Below are 22841 nucleotides of genomic sequence, written 5' to 3'. Positions count from 1 at the left end.
CAGTCACCTTAATGTTCTTATTACTTAATGTGCAATAATATGTTTATTAAATGTTTCTGAAGTCCAAACAGAATCGCATATTTTATAGATTTATATAAACAAAAAGTGTCCTATAAAATGATAAACACAACAGAAAACTTCACAAAAATGTTGAAAGAAGACATTTTATTTGACAACAATCCAATGCTTTCAAAGAAAATTTCATCCCCCCGTCCCCCAATTTTTATACAAGAGACATAAAACGAGTTTTTAATGTCAAAGAGATATGATATATTGAGCTGTGCAGAGAACGGCTCTAAATTGAAATTAGACATTATAGGCAACTTGAAGATTTCAGACCACCACGCAGACTTCTGAGTTAACTATGCTGTCTTCCAGAAAATCATCAAGAAAACCTCCTCCTAAAAGTGTAATATACATATATATGCTTAAAAAACTTTCATCTTGTAACCTGTGGCACATATATATATTTTTTTCTTATAAAACTTTAAACTTGACACAGGAAAGTACCATTTTAGCAAATATTAGCAGCTCATCTTTAAAATTTACCACAATTTCAAGTTTTCACCAATTTCACCAACTCAAAATAAACAATGAAAAGCGATGTTATAAATCCCTTCGTTTAAAAGTAGTTGCTGTTGTTTCGTGCTCCAAGTTATATGGTTTGTTTTTTTCTACCAGGATAGTTGATTTTTTGGCAGCAGAGGAAGGTCAGAAGCAGCACAAGCTCCTTAAGTGACATGTTGTGAAATGTTTTGCTGATCATATTACAGCAAAGATGTTCTCTTTTTTCCTTTTGTGTTTTCAACCTCTTCAAACCTGATCTTTGGAAACCTCTGTGCTAATCATGACTAACATCTTAAGTCAGTCATGTGTTGTTTTTTTTAAGAGACGTCTCTGCTTGTACAATACAGCTACATGAACTATTTTACATGCACTATACAAAAACAAAGGCACATGAACCCTAACAGGTTCTTGACCAAACTTCTCTTTATACATCCTATCAACTCCACCCTTCAGCCTTCAATGCTGAGACACACGGGAATGCGGGATATTATAAATACAGAGTCTCAGACATGCTATTCTGCATACAAATATGGTTTTCCGGGACAAAAAAAAACAACTATTTACAGGCATGGTGATCACATTAAATACCAACTTAAATAGCTCACCAAATCATTAAATAGCTTGGCATATAAATAGTCGTGGTTGAGTCAATGCAAAAGCACTTCAGAATATTTTCTCCAAGAATAAAAAAAGGCTAAACTTTTTTTAGTCGCTGAAATTTTCTGGCAGTGAAGGCATGAGGAGTTCAGGTTTCTATTTTCAAGAGTTCTGTGTGGTTTTTCAGGTATTGAGTTGACATCCGTTGCCCCTATTTGTTTGACACGACTACAAAATTACTTGAATCATCACCAGGTAGACAAAATGCACGGAATCCTCTCAAGAAGCGGCTGTTTGCGTGGCCATGCTGTGGTAGTTACTTGGTTCCAGCTCACATTTTGATTTTGGCATAAAGTTCGTCAATCTGCTCTCTGAAGTGACTCCGGAGCTCGTTCCTCTTGGCCTTCAGGGTGGGGGTCAGCAGACCGTTTTGAACAGAAAACATCTCGGGATGTAATGCGATGTCTCTCACCTACAGAGGGGTCAAAATAAATGAGTAGACGGTTTCCCTTTTGTTCTACATCTTCTTGAAAAGCTGCTTTCATGTCGATTCAAACTGGTGAAATATGCTGCATCACTTCTACAAAGTTTTTTGACATTTGATAAAGTATTTTAGCTAACATTAAATACCTGTTCAAAAGACTTTAGTCCGCCTTCTTTGCCCAAAATCAAAATGTCCTCTAGAATGGCTGCCTTTACATCCTTAAATGGAAAAAAAAAAAAAACATGTCAGACCTGAAATCTAGAGTTGTGCTATTAGACAGCAGCGTTTATTAAATCAAACCTTGTTCCTGCACAGCTCCAGGTAGGATCCTTCAAATCCTTTTTTCTTGGCCCAAATAGGTAAAAAGTCTGGATCCGGTACCACTATGCCCACGAGGCACGCCTAAAATACAAGAAAGACAAAAGAAAAGCAAAAATAGTTGTAGCATTACAAAAAGGTCAATTTCTTTAAAACGTAATGGATCTGGATGAATAATTAACCTTTAAGCTATCCCCATGAACAAATATCTGAGCCACTGGATCGCTGCGGTTATAGATGGTCTCTATTTTCTCCGGGGCGATGTACTCTCCTTGTGCCAGCTTGAAAATGTGTTTCTTTCTGTCAATGATCTTCAGAATGCCATTCTGCAGCAAATCCAAAATGCATTTTTATAGCTTAAAACTTTCCACATTTTCTGAATCGTAGTTTTATGTTGCTACTTCGTTTTTTGCTCACTGGAAGCCATTTCCCAATGTCGCCTGTGTGCAGCCATCCATCCTTGTCGATTGCCTCTGCTGTTCTCTCAGGATCTTTCAAGTATCCCTTGAATACGTTTGGTCCTTTGACACACACCTGCAAAGACACACAGGTTACAGATCAAAATATCACGCAAAAAGGCAAAAAGTCACCTCCTCCACACTCAGTTTAGACAATTTTGTCTAAATCTACAAAGCATCAGGGCTTTTGACTCTGTAACAAACCACTACTTCTTTACCTTCTTTAATCTACTCACCAGATCCAACTGCACCTACTTTATGGTATCTGATGTTTTCACAGATTATGTTGATTTCTGCATACTCATTTTTTTAGAGTATGCTAAAAAAAAATGCTTCAATGCACCTATCATAATTGATTTTTTCAGGCCTATAATTTTTCTATTCATTAAATCCATCAAAACTGAGAACTGCCACCATTTCGGTCTACAAATACCTCCACCAACATTGTGCACCTTCATGCACTTTGGCTTTGGACTTAATGAAAACCGGTTAAAGTTTAGGGACTCGTGCTTTGATGCGTAAATGGGAATAATTCGTTCATAATCTGTTAGAACTTTTAGATTTAATGGTCAATAGCTGCTAAACTCAACAGCTGAATTAAAGCAAAGCGTACACAAATGAGTTTGTATGTTTTACAGTCTTCAAGGAACAAAAAAAAAGTACGATAATCAGTAGATCATATTTTAGAGAATCCTAGAAATTGGTATCAGCCAGTAAAAATCCTGGTTAAAGATTGGTCCTCACCTCTCCTTCTCCGTTTGCTGCCAGGTAATTCATTTCCGCCACATCCACTAGTTTTACCGCATTGCATGGCAGAGGAGGCCCAACGTGACCTGAGGACAAGACATTTATGTTTATTTTCGTTTTTGTTTGCACGTTCCTGTCCTCAGATGCTACATTTTTACTCATAACAGAGCCTTCTTATTTAGAGTTTAAGCAACACTTTCTGAAAACCAAAACTTTTACCTGCTGACCAGTCTCCAGGCATGGACATGGTGCACCCAGCCGTGCATTCGGTCTGGCCGTAGCCTTCGTAGAACTGTAAGAAAAGATGTCAGTGGTGACGTGAAGCCAAGTGAACTTCAGTAGTTCGATAAATAGTGATATCAGTTATTAATAATATTTATATGGACCACTTATATTTTAGGGGACTGATGTCTTTCTCCACAAATAAATGAAATTAGTAGTTAAAAGTCAAAAAATTTCTGTAAACCTGTGAACCTCCAACCCAGCTTCTAGCCTTTTCCAGGATCTGCCATGTTTTCTTCCAGCATTGGCTCAAATTTAGCTTCGCTCGCCTTCCCATTAACTCCAGCTTCCCTGTTCCTGCTAACAAAAATACTTCCCACAGCATGATGCTGCCGACCCCATGCTTTTCTTTGTGGTGTGTGTTCATAGAGCACAATATTGCTTGTAACCAGTCAGATCACTCTCCCTAAACCTCATGAAAACACTTTGACTCTGATCAGTATATCTATCCAGGATGAGTTTGACTGACCTGGCAGCCGAGAGCGGCTCGTAGGAAAGTCAGGATGGTTGGAGAGACGGGGGCCGCTCCGGTGATCATGAGTCTGACTCTACCGCCCAGGCTCATCTGTGGAAATTAAATTCGTGCTGAAGTGTAAATGTTACAAAGAACGTGACCTTAGACCTGGTGAAAATGCTTTTAAAGAATACGGTTTCAGGAGAACAAGATGCGTCTATTTTCTAACCTGCACTTTTTTGAAGATGAGTTTGTCCCACATGCTGTCCTTTCTCATCACCCCGTTTTTCAGCTCAGACTCCTTCCTTCTGAAGGCGAAATCCAGCAGCCATCTCTTCAGGGGTGTGTTGGCCTGGCTGAACACCTGTCGAGAAATGAGAACATCTCAGGTTCTCCACATCATTGGGGTAAATTAACTAAATAAAGCAACACAATAGATAAGTAAAGGCGAGGCAGAGTAACAGAAGAAACGTCAAGCGTCGTCTGACCTTGTCAAACATGCGGTTGAGGAGACGCGGCACGACGGGGAAAACCGTTGGCTGCAGAGTTTTCAGATCGTCCATTAGCAGTCGAATGTCGCCTTGGAAGTAGCCGATCCGTGCCCCGTGGATGAGGATGACGCCCTGATGAAGGTAACATGCTACTTATTTCTACGGTGAATCAAAACTGCACTTTTTTGGCCACTAGAAGGCAGCATTCTACAAATTCATTTTGATCTTATCACTTGATGTTTGTGGACAAACACTTAATGGCGTTATTACATCACACCCAACTTCTGTCTTTTAGTAAACACTTGTGCTGCCACAAGTTTTAGAGCAGCCACTTGAGAACTTGTGAAGAATACAGATTACTTGAGTTTTGTTCAGGTGGTCTCATGGTAAAATAAAACCTCATTTAACACACATAGATACTATTAATGGTTCAGGAAAGGCAGCGCAATGGGGAAACCTCATGGCCGTGCAGACATCATACATGTATGCACTGTTCCTTTTAACCTTTATTTTACATCCTGCAAAGTTTATGTATCTCTCCTTAATGTCTATGCGCTGAGTGCTTGAAACAGAAGTCAAATTCCTTATTTGCACACACAGTTCTGTCCAATAAAGCTGATTATTGGACAAAATCGTTCAATTTAGCTTAGGGATCAAAAGCTGCACATGAAGCTCCGGAGAAGGCAGCCAGCTGAGCGAGTGAGGATGCGCCGAATGCGGTGTGCTTGGGAAGGAAGCAATTAACCCGGCATGACTTAGAGCTGAGAGGCAGCTGCATCAAATGGCTACATCGCTGCGTTTTCCTCTTAATGTTTGTCCGTTGGATAACAGGATGGGTTTGTTGCTCAAGATAAGCCTGGAAGTTAAGGAAAGTAACTGATCACTGATGTGGTGCAATACGGGTCGGCTGCTTTTGTTTTAACTTGCTCCATATCAGCATTTTCAAACGCAGCTGTGTATACCAACTGGCTGACAACTGACATCCTCCCATTCAGGAGACAGAGCAGTGGGTCTGCAGTGAGGACGGCCTGGTAAGAGATTCTCAAGGTTCCATAATTTCGAGTAAAAATACGCCTGGAAAAAGTTATTTACGGGCACTGGACGAAAAGACGCATTACCATTCTCTTCACATCACTGCCTAGAGTTAAATTTGACTAAATCTTGTCCTGTTTGTTCAGAAATTATTAAAACATATTTCTAGTTTGTAAATGACAGAAAGTTTGATTTCTTAAACATGTCCTCCAGCGGCTGACCTGTGATTCTGCTCTCCTCCCAAGAGTTGTTTGATCTCCTACATCTTAAGCACGAAACTCCTCACCAACATCTTTCCCACAAGAACAACATGATTCATTTGCATATCTTTTAAATATGCAAAGTGGCATATAATCTATTTGCTTGCTCACTCTCAAGCATTCTGGCAATGCTTCGTTTGCCAGAATATAAAAGGTTTCAATTCATTTAAATTCAAAAACACTTTATTGACCCCAAGAGTAAATTAAGCAAACTTCAAATTTCTGCGCTGGTTAAAAGGATAAAAAAAAACTAGATTTTGTTAGCCTTACTGTAAAGCTAAAAGTAGTTCTCCACTAATAAATTATTGCAAATATTAAGTAGAGTATATTAGGTCCACAACATACCTGCACAACCCGTTCAAACATGTGAGCTAGCGGGAGATAGGATATATGAATGTCATGGAGGTTCAGCATGCTGTGTATCTGCAGGGGACACAGAGAAAACACATGCAGATCACTCAGGTACTGTACCTCCACCACCCTCTCAAACATGTGGGCCAGAGGGAGGAAGGAGATGAGCACATCTTTGGTACTGGGCTTCAGTGTGTCCTGAGCAACAGGTCACATGGGGCCGGGGGTGGGCGGTGGATAGAGAGGGAATCAGAGAAGGTCAGACAGAGGCAAATAGCTTCAAACCAATCCATCTACACTCAATAGCGCCTCGCAAAAACTGTTAATGCCCCTGGAAAGTTTTGACGTTTTGTTCCGTTATGTTCGACGATAAAACACAATGCAGTGCATAGGCATAAAGTGGAGTGACGTTTTTGTTTTTTACTATTAAAATTATGAAAAAGTTTGTGGAGACTGACATGAATATGCTTTGATCTAAACCATTTGATCGTAGCTCTGACAGCGCTTTTTCGGCTGTTGTCATGTTGCAAGGGGAACAAACCTCCACAGCCTCTTCTTTTCTGACGTCTGCAGAAGGTTTTCTTACCAGAGCACGGCGCTGCTTTCACTGTGCTTCACCAAGAAAACGATGCTTTGCACATGATGTGGCAATGCTTTGCTTGTTGGCAGTGGTGTCGATAGCCATTCAGAGCTCCGGTTCTGTGCGCTGTATGAGAAACTCCTACTCTAAACATTCTAGATTCTGGCCAAACTTGTGATTGAGGGATAATATCCACTGGGAGGCGGGATGAGAGGATCTACCACGGGAAGACCAGTGACGGGAAATTAATATGTTCCTAAAGTAGAAATACCACTTTTGTATTGAATCTATTGAGATGCCTTACATATTTGTATTTTTAGCACGTTGTTATTATGATTACTATAATTAGAATGATTTTTCATGTTTCCACGGTGCGCCCCACCCTGAGCAGCGGTGGATCTCTGGTGGTTCCCAAAGTTACCATGAATGTCTTCAGTGATTAATGATCTCCTTGCTTGGTGAACCTACATGTCTTGGTAGCTTTTGCAGAGAATTAAAAAGTGAAATCAACTAACTTTGTCCCTAATCTGTCTGCTGTGTTTCTTGCTCTTCAGAAAATGTGTTTAGTCATGTATAACTTTTCTTCCACTTCACAGTTATGCACTACTTTGTTGGTATATCACACAAAATCGTTTCACTCCCTTTTAAAATGCTTTAACATTTGTAGCTGTTATGTGACAAAATATTTTTAAAAATTGAGGCATGAATATTTTTTCTGTATTATGACAAAATCTTAAAAATTCTGCTTTTACAGGGACATATTCTCAGTTTTATTTATGTCATCAGTCAGATTGCGAGAGGAATAAAGGCGAAAATCTTGAATCTTTTACCTGTGTTACTTTAATGAACGCTGCGGTGTTGGAGATTACATTTCCATGAGTAAGCATTGCGCCTTTAGGGTTTCCTGCATTAAAACACAAAAGCTCAGAAACAATAGAGAAAACACATCCAATAGTGTGAAAAAAAATTTAATTGTTTGAAAAGCATCCAAGTAGCCCGATTCCTGGGCTTACCTGTAGTTCCAGATGTAAAGCAGATGATTGCCAGGTCATTTGGTTTGGGAGGCTGTAGTTAAGATGACAGATGTTGCTCATTTTTTGGATCAAAGTGTGCATTGTAATGGTAATGTCTTATAGATGGAGTTTTAATAACAATGTTAGCATCTTAAGAATCAGGAGCCACATCTTGCTTATCAGGTCAGAGGATCTGTGCTGTTTCTACTCACCGTTGGTCTCTGAAGATTAGCTTCACCGATGGCCTGAAACAACAAACGGAACAAAAATCTCTCAACAAAAGTGGAGACGTTTACTTTTTTTTTATGGAGCAGAAACAAGTCAGACCCTTACCTCAAACTCCTTCAGACTGAGAATCTCAACCCCGCTCTGCGCCGCTCGGCTCACCAGCTCCTTGTCGAAAGCTTCCATGAGAACAATGGTCTTCACGGTCTTTCCCTGGCCGCTGATGCAGTCCAGAATCATCCGAGCCTTTTCTGCTACGTCACATATCACTGTTGAAATGGTGGCTGAAACAGAGACGGAGACGACATGCTGAGTGTTTGAACTCTTCAGTTCCTGGTTCACAGCATGTGATGGAGGAATTAGTTTGTACCTTTCTCAATAATGTAGCCAATGGCCTCTGTGCCGAGCGTGTCGTACAGCGGGACTGCAACCAAGCTGTACGTGTAACAGGCCAACTCTGAAATGGTCCACTGTGGCAAAAACAGAGCAGGTGGGTTTGATGCATTTAAATCAATATTATTATTGCACTGAAGAAAGCCTGCCATGTCAGAAGCACAACATGCAACTATTTGTATAAAGATGGATGGAGAGAAAATAAGTTAAATATAAGATATTGTTGCATGTACAAGAAGACTGATATCAAATGGAAATCAGATAAAACCAATGGCTTGTTAATTTAAAAAAAACAACAAAAAAAACGTGCGTTACCTCGGGTCTGTTTTGTGAAAAGATGCCGACGTACTTGTCGCCTGTGTGAAAGTGACCTCTGTGAAGAAGGGCAGAACCGATGCGCTGTGCTCTGTCCACCACCTTGTCAGAAACAGGGCATTTAAAAAAAAAAAAAAAAAACACATTTGAGATGAAGCAGGCGTTTCCTTTCAGCAGCACTCTGCAGCTTACCTCTTGATAAGACAGCCACTCGTACGGTTGGTTTGGCTTCCTCGACCCAAGGCAAGGCCCGTTATCTACCACAGAAAACAGAGGTGGCATCCTGAACTCCGTTTGGTCTCTTCAGGTGTTTGCAGAGTCAACATCTTAGCACAGAAACTCACTTGACACCCTGAGTCCTCGCATGAACACCTCATATATTGTCTGTGCGTCGCTGTAATAGTGTGTCATGTACTCTCCGTCGCCGTCATTCAGCACTGACCTTCTGGCACGATCTCCTCCCTAAGAAGAGCAAAATAACATCCACAGAGACATGGTGACTCCTGCATCCCTGCAATCAATCAAGACTATAAACATTTTTCGTCAGTAACAGCTGACGACATTTTTCAAAGAAGAGGCACCAATCGGAATCTGGTCGTTTTTGGCTGGTCAAATAAGGAATCAGATTTGTTTTATTGTGTTCTTTGAATGCATCAAAACTAGCAAACAACTCCACTTTCAGATGTTCCAGTCAACAATAGTGTTTTTGATGCATAGATAACGGTAAGAAACGTCCACTGGGTTGCATAAATAGGAATAATCTTGCCCTTGTTCTCACTTATTTATTGTTATATATAATAAATAATAATAATAATAATAATAATAATAATAATAATAATAATAATAATAATAATAATAAAAGAAACTGCAGTAGATTTCTTCTCAATTTTCTGCTCTGGTTTACAAATAAAATCAGCAGGAATGTCTTGAGGAAACCAGAAATCAGTATCAGCCAAGAAAAACCTGGATGATGGAAATCCAAAGATCCCTGAAACCAATTTCCTGCAGAGATCACTTCACCAGCTGCGATATAAACTACTCCTCATTCCTGCAGCATGAAACCAGCTGCTTAGGAATGTTCACTCTGATAACTGGACTGAGGATTGATGGTTCCAGTACGCTATACTGGTGAGCAGAAAGACCGCCAGAACTGAAAGAAATGGCAAAAAAAAAAAAAGCTTGTGAAAACTCACAGGTATTTCCAGTGACTGCAGTGTAAGGTCGCACGGTGGCTTGAGAGCTTTCGGTCTGGAGGCAAACCAGTAGGTGGTGATGGCGGCGAAGGCGCCCATACCCATGAGGGCGTTCGTAGGAAAGCCCCGGACATACTGTCGAAAGTCATCCAGCTCGGGAATCCGCAGCTGTCTGAGGACTTCCTGAGCCTGCATGGCTGATACAAACTGAACCTGCACAGAAACAGAGGAAGACATTCAGACTGACCACTGATCTATTAGTGGATCTTAAAACTTTGAGTGTTTTTCATTCATTCAGACAGATTTTTGAAAAACACATCTGCTAACAGTAATTAGGGTTTCATCCAAATAGAGCAAGTCTTTATCTTTTTAAATGCTGTACTGACAACACGACCACAGTTTAAATACAGTCAGAGATCATTTTTTGGTAATTAAGATGAATAGCTTCCACAAATATTGTTCAACGATTTCAAATAAAAACCAGAAGTAACCTGTAAAACAAGCAAAACTTGTTTTAAAGTGTTACTGTAAAATGTTCATATTTCCAAAGGAAAAAAAAAAAAGTTCTGTAATTTACCAGCTTTCTTTGGTTTAGTTTAGGTTGCCAAGTAATTCTGGAAATGAAATGGAAAACCTACTTCCACCCAAAACCAGAATAACAACACAAACAAAGCAGCAGCTCCTTACTGGAATTTAAATTTGTATAAATAAAAACTCAGTTTTCAATAAACAGCAGCGTCATTGTCCCGTTGACGCGCCAGTCTGGGCCAAAACTCAGCTGTCAAGCAGATGGCGTCCCATTTGACACCAGAACATTTCTGTACACAGAGGAGCTCATTGTTACTTCAGTGACTGCAAGCTCTTAGCTGCTAAGCAAGGACAAATTATCAACCCCTCACCATCGTGCTTGAGAGCTGTTGGGAGGTGTTTCAAGGCCACACCTGGAACACATCGCTTTCTTGTTTCACACAATGGTAAAGTCAAAAGAAATCAGCTAAGATGCATGAAAAAGTGGAGCTGCACAAGTCTGGCTCCTCAGTAGGGAACAACTTACAGCTGGCATCCCCGGTTCAACCAGAATTTGATGAACACACAAGTAGATCTACAAGAACTCAATGGAGTTGAAGTGAGGCCTGCAAGACAGTCCGACCAAATCTTGTAGTTAGTCTCTGATAAAGTCTACTGCAGTGATACTGCCTCCAACACTTGGTCTGACAACTTTGATAGATGCAACTCACATAATCAAATCTACTGCTAAACCCAAACTTATTTTTCATTGCAAATGTGGCACCCTTTAAAGGGAAATAAACGAAAAAAGACAAAAAAGCATTTCGATCTCAGTTTATCAGAGCTATTCCAGATCTAAGAACACGGTTTTACTTCCAAATACAAAAACAGTTCTGGTAGAAACTTCCTGATTAAGTCTTGAGCTAAGCTAGGGAGTACTTTCCTTTTATCTAGGCTACGTGAAATATCGCATTTTAGCTGATATGACGTCTATTGTGTTCTTTTGGTGCTTTGATGTATGTCAAGGTGCTACAATCTAAATCCCTTAAAACTGCTGATGGAGTCATTACTTAAGTTTGCCCTTCTGTGTATGACATGCACATCTAATCCTGACATGTTGATGGAAAAACAAGAACCAGGAGACACAAAAGAACAGAATAAAATTACGTTTCGGGTATAAATCCACAGGGAACCGTGTTTATGACTCAGTGATCGCTCACCATTGTGCTCTTGGGCTTTCAGAAATACCTCGTCACATGAACATCCAATGATGCAAACTTTTGGTGTGTCCTCCCTTTTTCAGCAGTCATGCACTAAAGCATTTGAGGTTTGAATATTGAGCCGTTTCTGCTAGAATAATGCAGCAATGTGTCGGTCAGATCCGAATTGGACAATTTGGGTGCACGTTATAGCATTTAAAAAAAAAAAAATTAATAAACATGTTTGAATAAAAGGTTAGGTCTATGCTTTGATGCACATATATATGCATTGTGGCTCCATTATTCCAATTGTGAATTTATACTTTATGTGTGACGTTATGTGTTTTAACATCTTGATATTAAAACACATTATCAGCATCTCTCACTTTCATAAGCTCCATCTAAAGCCCTCTCATTCACACTGATCCTTCTCAATTGTTGCGTTTAAAGGGAAGGATGTGCGTCTCATTTAACAGCTGTGCGTAGGAAGGAAATCCGACTCCACGCACATTTTCTGGTCACAAACCTCCGCGGAGATATAAGGAAACAACCACAGACGTTCAAACACTCAATTCAGGAGGGGATGAAAGCTTTCTGCTTGGAATATTTCTGAGTTGAAGTCACTGGGCTGAAACTTCCTTTAAATAATAAGAAGGTCCCGCTAATACGCTGCAGCAGAGCTAAAAAAGAAATATTAAAATCAGACATAGCAGAACTGGCTGTATAGCTCTGTAGCTTAGAGCAGAAATAATATGGTTGGTTAATAAGCCTTAAAAAACCGCCTCAGATTTAGGAAATAATGCACTCTTCAATATTTGTAATAAGTTACTTTTGCTATAAACCTCTGAGGACATTCAGGTCAACTGACCTGACCTCTGCAGTGAAGGTAAATAGAGTCATAGAGGTAACAATTGACTTCTCACCTACTTCTATTATTACCCTCAAGCTCATGACAAGTGAGATTAGTGCCAACTGGAGCAAAGTACTTTAAAGCAGATGCCAAACAAAAGTTAGATTAAACAGTTAATGCTGAAATAAATGAAACATAATTATCAATGAACTTGATCTCCTGACTACAAAACATAAGAGTAAGCCATTGAAAAGAGTTTAGCTTGTCAAAGACAGAAGAAATAAAAGGACTAATGAATGTTTTTCTTAATCCCACACCTGCTACTTCTTAGCCCGACGTGAAAGAAGTAATATCATATTACTAGGTCGACTCATTAGAATTGAAATGAACTTTAACAGATTGTCAGATGGCGCTGCTCAGATTATCGACACGCTGACATTTAATTCATGTCTGTACTCACAGAGCGTAAACGAAGACGGGTCGAGGCTGTGTTTCAGAGTGACGAGGTGCTGTTATCTGAAAGGCCTGGCAGTGCTGCAGTTGCTATTAGAAGGACTCGCGCTGTCCTCCAATAGACCTCTGAAGTTCTCACAACTATGAATAGCAGAAACACGCCCCTCCTCAAACAGAAACACAGACGCGTGAGACGCAGCAAGCTGCTCGTCGCAGAGTCACACAGCTGGCGGGTTGAAGCAAACCCACAGATTGGATTCCCCCTTTTGTTCACCTCAGACACACCGGATGTGCAGTCAAGATTTCTGTCCTGCTCAGCACAAATTTAAACAAAAAATTAGAACAACATCCAAAATTTTGAGTGTTGTTGTAATTTTTACAGAGCAAGAAGAAAGGTGAAGCTGTCCACAGTGATTTAAAGACTTGTTTCCACAGGTGTTTCGGAGTGTGAAACAAACATGAAACATTATTTGGAAACTGTGTGCTGTTTTCATTTTTGGAGGAAACCGAAACACCTGAATGTAGCTCAACAAAGACAATTAGCCTAAGTGTCTACCGTAAAGCGGTGCTACCACCTTAAGGCTGGTTGTCCAACCTGAAGGGTGGAGCCTTTAAAAAGTTGAAGTTTCAAAATACCTTCAATTATTCATCAAACTTTTCCTGCAGTTTAAATCCCTTTTAATGAGAAGTCAGAGAAGGTGCTAAAGGGACGGGTGTCTCCCTTCCTGCCTGTTGCTGCACACTGCTGGCCAGCTGGCTGGAAGACAGTTAAAACATTTTTTCCTCACTTATTAAAAAAAAAGACAACATTTGGATCTGGGAGAGATATTTTCAGTGTCATTAAACACATAAAGTCAGAATGTGGAAACTAATGGAGTGCCAGATAACAAGCCCAGAGCAGCATGTTAGGGGATTTCCACAAGCTGTCAGCTACCAGAGTTGACAGCCTAATTAATTGCCAATTAATTACTTTGGAAAACATTGTTTTAGCTAAACCTCAGAAAAAACTTTTTTGATGCGTCATCAGGGGATGACAGTGGAGAACAAGTAAACCCCAGTGAGAATTGCAGTAAAAACCTTCACAGAAACTATCCTTACAACCAACAAGCTCTGGCATGGAAGAAGTTACATCCCACAGTGGAAACAAAAAGCCATCGCTCCAATTAAACTAACAGCTTTTGGTAGCTACCACTGGCAGCATGTAACCAGATTGTTGCACTCCCAATGTTTCTCTGCAAGAAGTTAACAGCAATATATGGTTTTGTATTTTTACTCCTTAAGCCTTTTTTTCACTGACGCCCCACATAACTTCTACTTTTTGGCTCCATATTCTGTATCTGTTTGTTAACATTGACTCTAGTCTGGACATCTCATTTTTTATAGAGTGGAGTATAACAAACTTTTTTTTTTACTGCATCTTCAGATTAGCCATGTGAAGCTTTGGTAAAAGAAAAGTAAAGATTTGAGTTTTATAAAAAAAATTACTATTTTGATTCAGATATTTTCTAGGAGATACAGCAAAGACAGAAAGCAGACGAGTATCAGGAAATGTAGAAAAGTCAATTTATTGTGTTACATTAACATGTTAGGTATCATACTTTGGTGGGTTATATTGATAAAAACAATATCTATATGATAAACTACTTTCATATGTGACACATCTATTTAAAAACTTTTCGGCCAAAAAGTGTGGTAATCGCTGTAAGACACGATAACAAAAATTCTGCTCTTTAAGAATTTAACAATTTAACATAAACCTAAATGACTTAATGTTATCTCTTTATCGTTTTCAACTGAGACGAGAAGAAAAACTTGTAGCAAAGATGTAAAATGAAAATACGAGCAACAGACCCCTTCAGAGACTGCCTCCTGCAGATTATATGTGCCAACAGTCGTTGGAGGTGAAAGGTAGTAGTAAAAAACCACCCCACCCACCTCCTCTCTCCATACTTGGCCTGGAAGACTCACAAGCCAATGGCTGCGCAAGTTCACAAGTCACACCACACTCCAGCAGAAGACACTGGGATCAGGGGAGTGGGGGAGAAAGTGGGAAGGGCAGAAAGGTCATTTGACACATAACAGAACATGAAGACAGGCTGGCAGCTCCCTCCAGCAGCTCGAAGGCATATCGAAGCTTCGCTTGTTAACACGAGCCAATCCAGACGCAGCCAGAAAGTTAAGAGTAATATGACACAATGCTGGTCAGACGCACTCGATTTCCTCTACAATATTTCACTTCTCGCAAAGAAGCGAAATATCTGTACTTTACAGGAAGTCACACGAAAATATCTGAGTGACACATTAGAGGTAAAATAAAATTATCTTAATCTCAGGTAATTTATCTTTAAATCAAATTCCCAACAGCAAAAGTGTCACCATGTTTGAATCAGGGCTGTAAATTCCGCTGTAGCTATTTTTGAAAACTATGAAGCCTCGCTTAGAACTGATAGTTTCAGTAGTAATTAAAAAAGAAAACCCTAAAAACTATCAGCTGAAGCTTTATTTGATACAATAACATCACATCTTTTTTCGAAAAAGAAAAAGAAATAAACATAACACAGTTAAGATACAGCACTTCAGTACCTGTACCTCTTAAGCTTTTGTACATTTTGTCAAGTTACATCCAAAAACTTCAATGTATTTTATTGAGATTGTACAACATACACTTACACAAAGTTGCGCACAACTTTGAAGTTCTGTGATCTAATCTCAATTGTGGAGACATTTAAAGCAGGTTGAGATTGCAAAACAGTATTTTCTTCTTTGACTTCTCAAATATGCACACTATTGTGTTTATCACTTGAAATCCCAGTGTGAAACATGACAAAAATGGAGGAAATCTGAAGCAAACCGTAGCTCATCTTGTGCACCAACGTTAACCGGTGACTTCTCCACCTCTGTTTGCAACAAGCACCCAAGGTCTTCACGCTGTGGTTCAGTAGGAGCACCACCAAAACTAATGGTGCACCCGTTGGCTCAGTGATAAAGTCACAACCGGCACACCCTGCCCCACAGGGAATATTCCAACAAAAAGACCAAATGGCTTTAATCATACATAAATCTCTTTCCATCTACATTTACAGGCTAACGTTTCAAGGCAAAGCCAGACCAGTTGTGCTTGTTTTCCAAAGGTGAATGAACAGGGGCTGTCTGAAAATGGAAGGACAGCTGAGACCTTGCAACAAGTCACACAGAGAGGCATGCTGCTTGTCACTGTGCTGCTGTCAGATGGCTGGTCAGGCTCATGTGGCCGCAGTGTGACGTCTTTTCTGCACTTCCTGACTCGTGTCCACCCTACGCCCAATCCCTCTCAGCCCTGGTTTTAGGAACCGAAGGCTGACCTTGGACAAGACGACCACGCTGAGTAGAGCAGGTCCTGCCCCCCGATGATGAAACCTCACGCTGCCGGTCACATGAGGCACAGCATGGAAATGTATAGAGCGGGAAGGCTGGAGGAGGGGTTAGTGAAGTAGAGCAAAGGTCACACGTCTGCCAAGAGTTTCCAACCAGCAAAGAGTCAGGACACACACCACTCTTAACGCAGAGCAAAGAGAGAGTACCGTCACACTGATCACACTGTCCGGTCTGACTGAGGGTCACATTTGATAACTAGTATTCTTGATTATTAGTGTGAAGCTGGAGCAAATCAGCCAGTTAATTTAGCATCGAGAGTGAAAACAGCTACTTAGGCCGATTCCTCAACTTCTGCTGCTTTTACAACATGAATTGGTTCTGTAATAAAAACAAATTTTTTCAACAATGTCACCACCAACCTGAGGGCCACAGGGGTTTTTCAAAGCAGCCAGCTACTAAATGTTATTCCGTCAGTCAGATTTGTAGATCTGGCTATGACGTACCTATTATTACTATTTTTGAAGCCTGTGTGTCCATGTCTTTTGCAATGGCTCATGGACCCGTCGTAACACACACACATTCAAACATATTTAAACTGTTTCTTTTTTCAGGACTGATGACGGATGAACAGAGGGAGCTCTTGCTTTTCGAGATGCACCGAGGAATCGGCTGCCTTTACTGGTGATCGACTGGTTTGAAGCTAAAAATGTAATCTCGTAAACAAAGCACGCCCAAGATCTACCAGGCGGAAATGAAAACTTTTTGGTGGGAAAAGTGTAATTGACTGAATGAGACTTAAGGTTAGCCATTTTCACACTGTTTCAAATCAACTCTTAAGAGTTAAAAAAAAATGAAAGGAAGCTTCAAGAAAGCTTTGATTCTATTGCAAAACAGCAGATTTCACCAGAAGTGCAAACTGTGTCATGTCCTTAGATATTATTTTTGCAGTGAAATCAGAATAAGTTAAATAGGTGAGTGCGTTACATCAGAAATCTGTGCACTGAAGTCAACTTTCCTGAGATGACCTTAAGATTAGCATTTTATTTGATTTGAAAAAAAACAAAAACAAACAAGAAAACAGTTCTTTAGGACTTCCAAGTAGGTCGTTCCGCTCAAACAACCATGCAGATCAGATTTGTTCATCCTGCAAGGGTAATTTCTGCTCTCACAATAAGTTTTTTTTTTTTTTAACTTAATGTAGTCATGGTACAAGACTTAAAAGTTGTTGGGATGATGACAGTCAATCTTAAAGTTTGATCTTAATTTCCCGCTGTGAAGGTCACACATACAGGCTGATTGTGTTGTAAACATCAGCTCTTTTTGGCTGCTCTAAGTCCCACAACAGACAGAGTCATGCTGGGATTCTCAAATGACCGAGGACAGCGTAATGACAGGGTCACAGAGCCACAGTCTCTCCCTCTGTTTGCTATAAAGAAATCTGCTCCTGTGCTCAAAGGGGAAACATGTGACTTCTCCACGGTCACTTTACTGTCTCTCTGTTTGCCACGGATGTGGAAAAACTGCACTGTGTGGTCAATTAAAAAGAAGGAGAAAAAAAAGGACCCCTCACTCAGTCTGCATTCCACAGACTCCTGTAAAAGGAAGTTTCCCTTTAAATGCCTGCAGTGTCTGCACCTTGTCTGCCTGGATCCGTCTAAAACCAGCTGAGGACACTCACAGAAGGATTTCTGCAAAAAGTATATTGCTTTACGGTCTATGGTATAATTTTTTTTTTTTTTATGCCGCAGGAATCTTTCCACATTTTGTCTAATAAAATGCATTAGACATAGCAGATTGTTTCTCCTGACTGGAAGGAATACCAATTTTCTGTAATTGCTCAGCAAGAGTCTCAACTTGAATCTAAAAGTTAGAGAATCTGTGGAGGGAGTTAAAGATTAGGATGATGGTTAGGAGGCCTTCCAACCTCAAACACATGGAGCTCATCAGCAAAGATAAATTGCCCACATACCAGTGAATTTATGCAAAAAAGCTGGTGAACAATAAGAAGTCCCTGCCTATCAGGATTGTTCCATTGATTATTGAAAAGTATAATAATTAGTTTTAATTAAAATGTCAATAAAAACACATGCATGTGTTTCTTTTCAAACTTAATGGTGGGTTTACATTGTTTTATTATCCTCTGTAAGAGGTCTGTCTCATTGGTGTCAGCAACAAAATTGTTGATTGAATTAAATAGGTGTTAAATCTAAATCTGCAGTGGGTATGAATCATTTTGGGCTTTACTGCCTATGTTTTGTGCATGTTTATAGAACACAACCATCAACACAGAACCTAAATTTTTAAAAAAACAACAACATTAAATGAACTTGTATTTGGCACTTGCAAACTAAAGTAAAGGTTTTCCAAGCAGCAGAACACAAAAATCTATAATTATCTATTCCTTAATTTTGTTTCTTGTACAGGGTTTTGCAGTAATATTATTACTTCTTGAGTTTTTCTGTGGTAGAAATCTCACAATATTGACTTTCTCTGTGTCTTTGTGTGCTTCAAGGACGCCTTCAAATTGGACCTCTGGCAGCACAAAGAAGGTTTCAAACCAAGCTCAGGCCTGATAATGCAGGCCAGCATAGTTCAAGCAACACTAATCAAACAGTTTGTCAGGAAATACTGAGGTGTGAAACACTAATTATAATTTCTGCAACAGTAGAAGCACCATATTTGTATAAAGCCAAGATTTGTTGAAATTCAGATTATTCTGCTGTAAAAATAAAAAATTAAATAAAAATAAACACTTGTCTCTTTGTAGCTCTTTCAGTCAAGAAACATGGGATTTGTTAGAAGGGATGGGCACGGGCCCCTGAATTTATGGCTAAATACACCCCTGTCTGTGGATTTCCACTGGTTGCTTGGCAACTGTATTCACTGTGACCCTGAAAACTGAGCATTGCTTGTGCCAGCTTCCTTTTAGTTAAGAAATTCATTTAGACTTTTCAAGCTCATAAGTAAAGATGCTGATGCCAGAAACATTTAGACTTCAGCTCTTTATATTAGGGAAGCAGCCTTTGCAGAAAAATATCTCTAGATATCAACAAGCACATTTCTTCCCCTCACTAAAAAGTGCTGGGTTATTTACTTAACCTGTATATTGGGTTTATTCAGACGGGGCATAAAGTGGGTGACTGTTAACCAAATGTTTGGTCAAAACCTGCAACTCAGTTTGGCAAGAGAAGAACCTTGAAGTAGCTTCATCGTTCCTTAAAGGCTGCCATTTTGAACAAAGCAACAACCAGATCAGACATCAGTGTACTTCCACATGATGCAATGAAAAGACACTAAAACGATGCTCCACAATGGTATTAAAGTCAGTGAGTTGTATTATTGACGTTGATTCCATTAGTAATTAGTGCTTTACTTGCTAAGTTGTTAGCTAGTGCAAACTTTATTCAACATTTAGTTTTTGACCAAAGAATTGATCATAAAGGCAATATGTTTTAACAAATTCAAGAATTCTATGAAAACACTTGCACAGAGTATGTATTCTGATATTCAGCTGCAACAGTTTTTCAGTTAAGATATTGTTGGACATAATGAGGTTAGAGAGTTGTAACTTTAAACCTTCTTTTGGTTTGAAAACGTAACCTTGTATGCAGCATCAAACCCATAACCAAAACAGGTTGTGTTAAATCAACAGAGTCACACCTGTCCACTGTTAACAAAGGGTCGGAAAATAACCTATATGCAACCTGGCCGCATTTGGGGTGTGTCTGTGAATACAATAGACATCTGAATAAGAATAAGAATATCAATGGGAAACTCACATTTCAGATATTTGCCATCACATTGTTGTAAATAATTGTTCCTTATGTTATGATTCACAGTTAAAGAAAAATAGAATAGGAGGACCTCTAACACTATTTGAAATGGCAAGACCAAGTAAAAGAACAAAAAACATATATTTTGCCATTGTAGCCTACAGTTACAAATAAAACACCGTTACAGAAAGACAGTTTTTATTTCAAATTTAAACAGTAAAGAGAGATTTGTATATAAAGATTTTTTTTGTGTGTTGGCATCTATAATGTCTGATATGAAACAGGTTAAAAAGAAACTGTGGTGCAGCCACAGGTCTGCTGTTCATAACACCAAACTTACTTCCTCATGTGAGGATGTTCTGTTTAACTGCTCACACACACACACACACGCATACACACATACACGCTGTGATGATCGAAGTGGCGGGATGCACAGAACATGAATTGAAAGATAAAGGTTTCACTGCTCCTCTGACACACTCCCAACTATCAAATAATAAACTAACAGCAAAGAGATGGGCGGCATTTATGCCACAAAGCTGCAGGGAAACAGGTCCACAAAGAAAAAGGAAAAACCCAGCAAAGTTTGCAGTCAGAGTAGATCATTGCACACTGTGTACCAAATCATCCATGATGCTACGCGTCCATCCATCTCTATTTTCATTTCAAAACCCTCCTTTATGCGCACGCGGGTTCTTCGTCACGCATATAACAGAAACTAACGCGTTTTGTGTTTTAATCAGCTGAACACGGAGGTAATGTGAAGAAAAACGGAAATGAAGATGCGTCAAAAAAAAAAAAAGGAAACAAAACGTGGCTCACTTCTAATGAAAACAATAACAACGTTTTAAACGCTCGCATCCTGCTTTACGAGGCGCAAAATCGCCATCTTGATCTCATATCTCAGCCACAGGCTGTAATATGTCTCTGTGTGTGGTTTTTATTTTTTAAAAGCCAAGTGAACTAACCTGTGAGCAGCTGCAGACTTTATTGCGATTCTTCAAGAAGAAGCAGCAACAGCAGCGGGAACGGCAGCGGCGGAAGTCTGTGTTTTAGATTCCCTACTGCTGCTGCTCTCAGCCAATAACAGGCGGAGTCACATGTTGCTTTACCAAAATACTGAGAGGCGTTCACCCATTGGCCAAAAAGGTCGTGATAGCAATGGCTGCACACATTTCCAAAATATGTGGCACGTATAATTATATCTGCTAAAGTCTGCCTCTACAGTCCCACTGAAACAGATTTTAGTTCCACTGCAGGCTTTCAGTCAGCTATGCTTTGAACCAACTGAGGACGAAGCTCCATAATGATGATGGGAAATGTCAAAATATGAAGTAGTAAGCATTAGTACGTTTGTGTCTGTGCACCAGACGCCTGAATGTCCCAGAGAGGAGAGAGGAGAACCGTCCACAAGACAGCCATCTCTGCAACAATCCACCAAACATTCCTGCATGGTGGAGTGGCCAGACAAATGTCTGTCCTTAATCAAAGTCACATGGCAGGAAGTCTGTAGTTTGCCAAAATGTGCCTGAAGGACTCAGGTCATAAGCATCAAGATTCTCTGATCTGACGAGACAAAGATCAAACTCTTTGATATAAAGCTCACCACCAGGCCAATACGAAGCATGGTGGTGGCAGCTTCATGCTATCTGGATGTTTTTATATATCCTGGGTGAAAACCTGATCCAGTGGACTCTTGACTTCAGAATGAAGTGATGCTTCTTTCTTCTTTCTTCTGTGAACGTCCTGCAGGGACCAAGCCAGAGTCCAGACTTGGATTTGATGGAACATGTCTGGAGAGAACTGAAAACTGCTGCACAGATATCTCCCACCCAAAGGAGCTGAGAGGTTCTGCAAAGAAGAGTGGGTGAAGTCTGCTCAGTCAGTGGCAATAATTATGTTCATGTGATTTCTTGATTTTCTATAAAAGATGCACTGTACATCGAGATGCACTCAATGTACAGGAACCTCACAGGAACCACACGGAGCCAGGTTCCTGTGGTTTAACTTTAGCTTTGAGATCGGTCTTTGCTCCCAGGATAACCTGCAGTCAAGTGGCTCCAACAGATCCCTGGAGAAAGATCTGACTCAGTTTAGGTGAATCCTGAAAACTCCTGCCTCTGACAGACCCAAACTTGAGATGGAAACACCAGGGATGGGTGAGAGAAAAAACCATGCTACCCTCTCACTCACCCCTGCTGGGGCTGGTTGCCTTCATAATAAAGGTAGTTTTAAAAAAGTTTATTTTTTTAATAAACTAACGATTCTTTTTCTCTGATCAAACGCCACAGCCTTTGTCGTTCCCAAAACACCACAAGAGGGAGCCCTTGTTCCTTAAAAAACAACAACTGAGCAGCTCTGTTTACGAGTGATCTTTAAAAATTCATATGGTTTATAGTGTTAGCTATTAATATGAAGAGGAAAGTTAAAAATTATTAATTGTGGAAAATCTTGAACAGAGCAGTTGCTTGCCTATTTTTGAACAGCTAAATAGTATTTTTGTTTAATCCAGCTGAAATTGCAATCACCCCGTTACAAGAATGACATTAAGTTTGTTCCGCGCTTTCTGATAAAACACCTAACACATGCATCTCTGGAGTCTCAGATCCGAGCGTTATTTTCAGGGGCAAGTCTTTTTCAGAGGCTTGAACAGACTCAGTGGGGACCGTGTGAACTGTCGCGGTTCAGGCGGAGGGTGGCGCACCAGACCAAAGGATTGCGCTGAGGCCCTCAGCGGTGGTCACCACGGGTCAGAGCGCAGCGCCTGACAACACAAGGGGCCACAGCAGCGAGCGCCGCTGCTGCGCTGAAAGGCTGCAGGACTGTAGGCTTGCTTGTGATTCAGCGTTTGAATATTTTCAGATCATAAACTGAGATAATGAATGAAGTAAAAGAAATAAAATAAAATAAATAAAATAGCATGACGTTTTTGGCAATTACAGAAA

At 40.0% G+C, this 22841-nt stretch overlaps 1 protein-coding gene across 3 annotated transcripts; it reads right to left on the bottom strand.

The window, feature by feature from the left end:
- Nucleotides 1–146: 146 nt before the first annotated feature.
- acsl1a (acyl-CoA synthetase long chain family member 1a) lies at nt 147–20967 on the bottom strand. 3 transcript variants are annotated; one of them, XM_008411621.2, is made up of 21 exons: nt 20865–20967; nt 9761–9973; nt 8912–9029; nt 8760–8824; nt 8568–8669; nt 8230–8329; nt 7968–8143; nt 7847–7879; nt 7635–7686; nt 7452–7525; nt 6162–6239; nt 4396–4530; nt 4137–4271; nt 3923–4018; nt 3391–3463; nt 3169–3257; nt 2384–2500; nt 2149–2292; nt 1949–2050; nt 1795–1866; nt 147–1636 (listed from the first exon to the last, which is right to left on the bottom strand). In XM_008411621.2, the coding sequence occupies exons 2-21, from the start codon at nt 9953–9955 to the stop codon at nt 1496–1498; spliced, it is 2097 nt and encodes a 698-aa protein (XP_008409843.1). In that variant the 5' UTR covers nt 9956–9973; nt 20865–20967; the 3' UTR covers nt 147–1495. The 3 variants fall into 3 exon arrangements, with proteins under 3 accessions (XP_008409843.1, XP_008409835.1, XP_008409852.1); XM_008411613.1 differs by lacking the exon at nt 20865–20967 and adding an exon at nt 12777–12885; XM_008411630.1 differs by lacking the exons at nt 6162–6239; nt 20865–20967 and adding exons at nt 6036–6113; nt 12777–12885.
- Between the last annotated feature and the right edge of the window lie 1874 nt (nt 20968–22841).

Source organism: Poecilia reticulata, linkage group LG1 (assembly GCF_000633615.1).
Source record: "Poecilia reticulata strain Guanapo linkage group LG1, Guppy_female_1.0+MT, whole genome shotgun sequence".
NCBI lineage: Eukaryota > Metazoa > Chordata > Actinopteri > Cyprinodontiformes > Poeciliidae > Poecilia > Poecilia reticulata.
The sequence above is the reverse complement of the archived record's forward strand: the minus strand, read 5'-3'. Positions and strand labels throughout refer to the sequence as shown.

What these genes read in the sequence shown, in the direction of transcription:
- acsl1a (XM_008411621.2), bottom strand. Translation starts at nt 9,955, where the DNA reads ATGCAGGCTCAGGAAGTCCTCAGACAGCTGCGGATTCCCGAGCTGGAT. An exon ending in CTAATCTTCAGAGACCAACG is followed by an intron (nt 7,687 to 7,846) that starts GTGAGTAGAAAC and finishes TCTTAACTACAG; the next exon opens with CCTCCCAAACCAAATGACCT. An exon ending in TGTTTGAGAGGGTGGTGGAG is followed by an intron (nt 4,531 to 6,161) that starts GTACAGTACCTG and finishes TACCTTCATCAG; the next exon opens with GGCGTCATCCTCATCCACGG.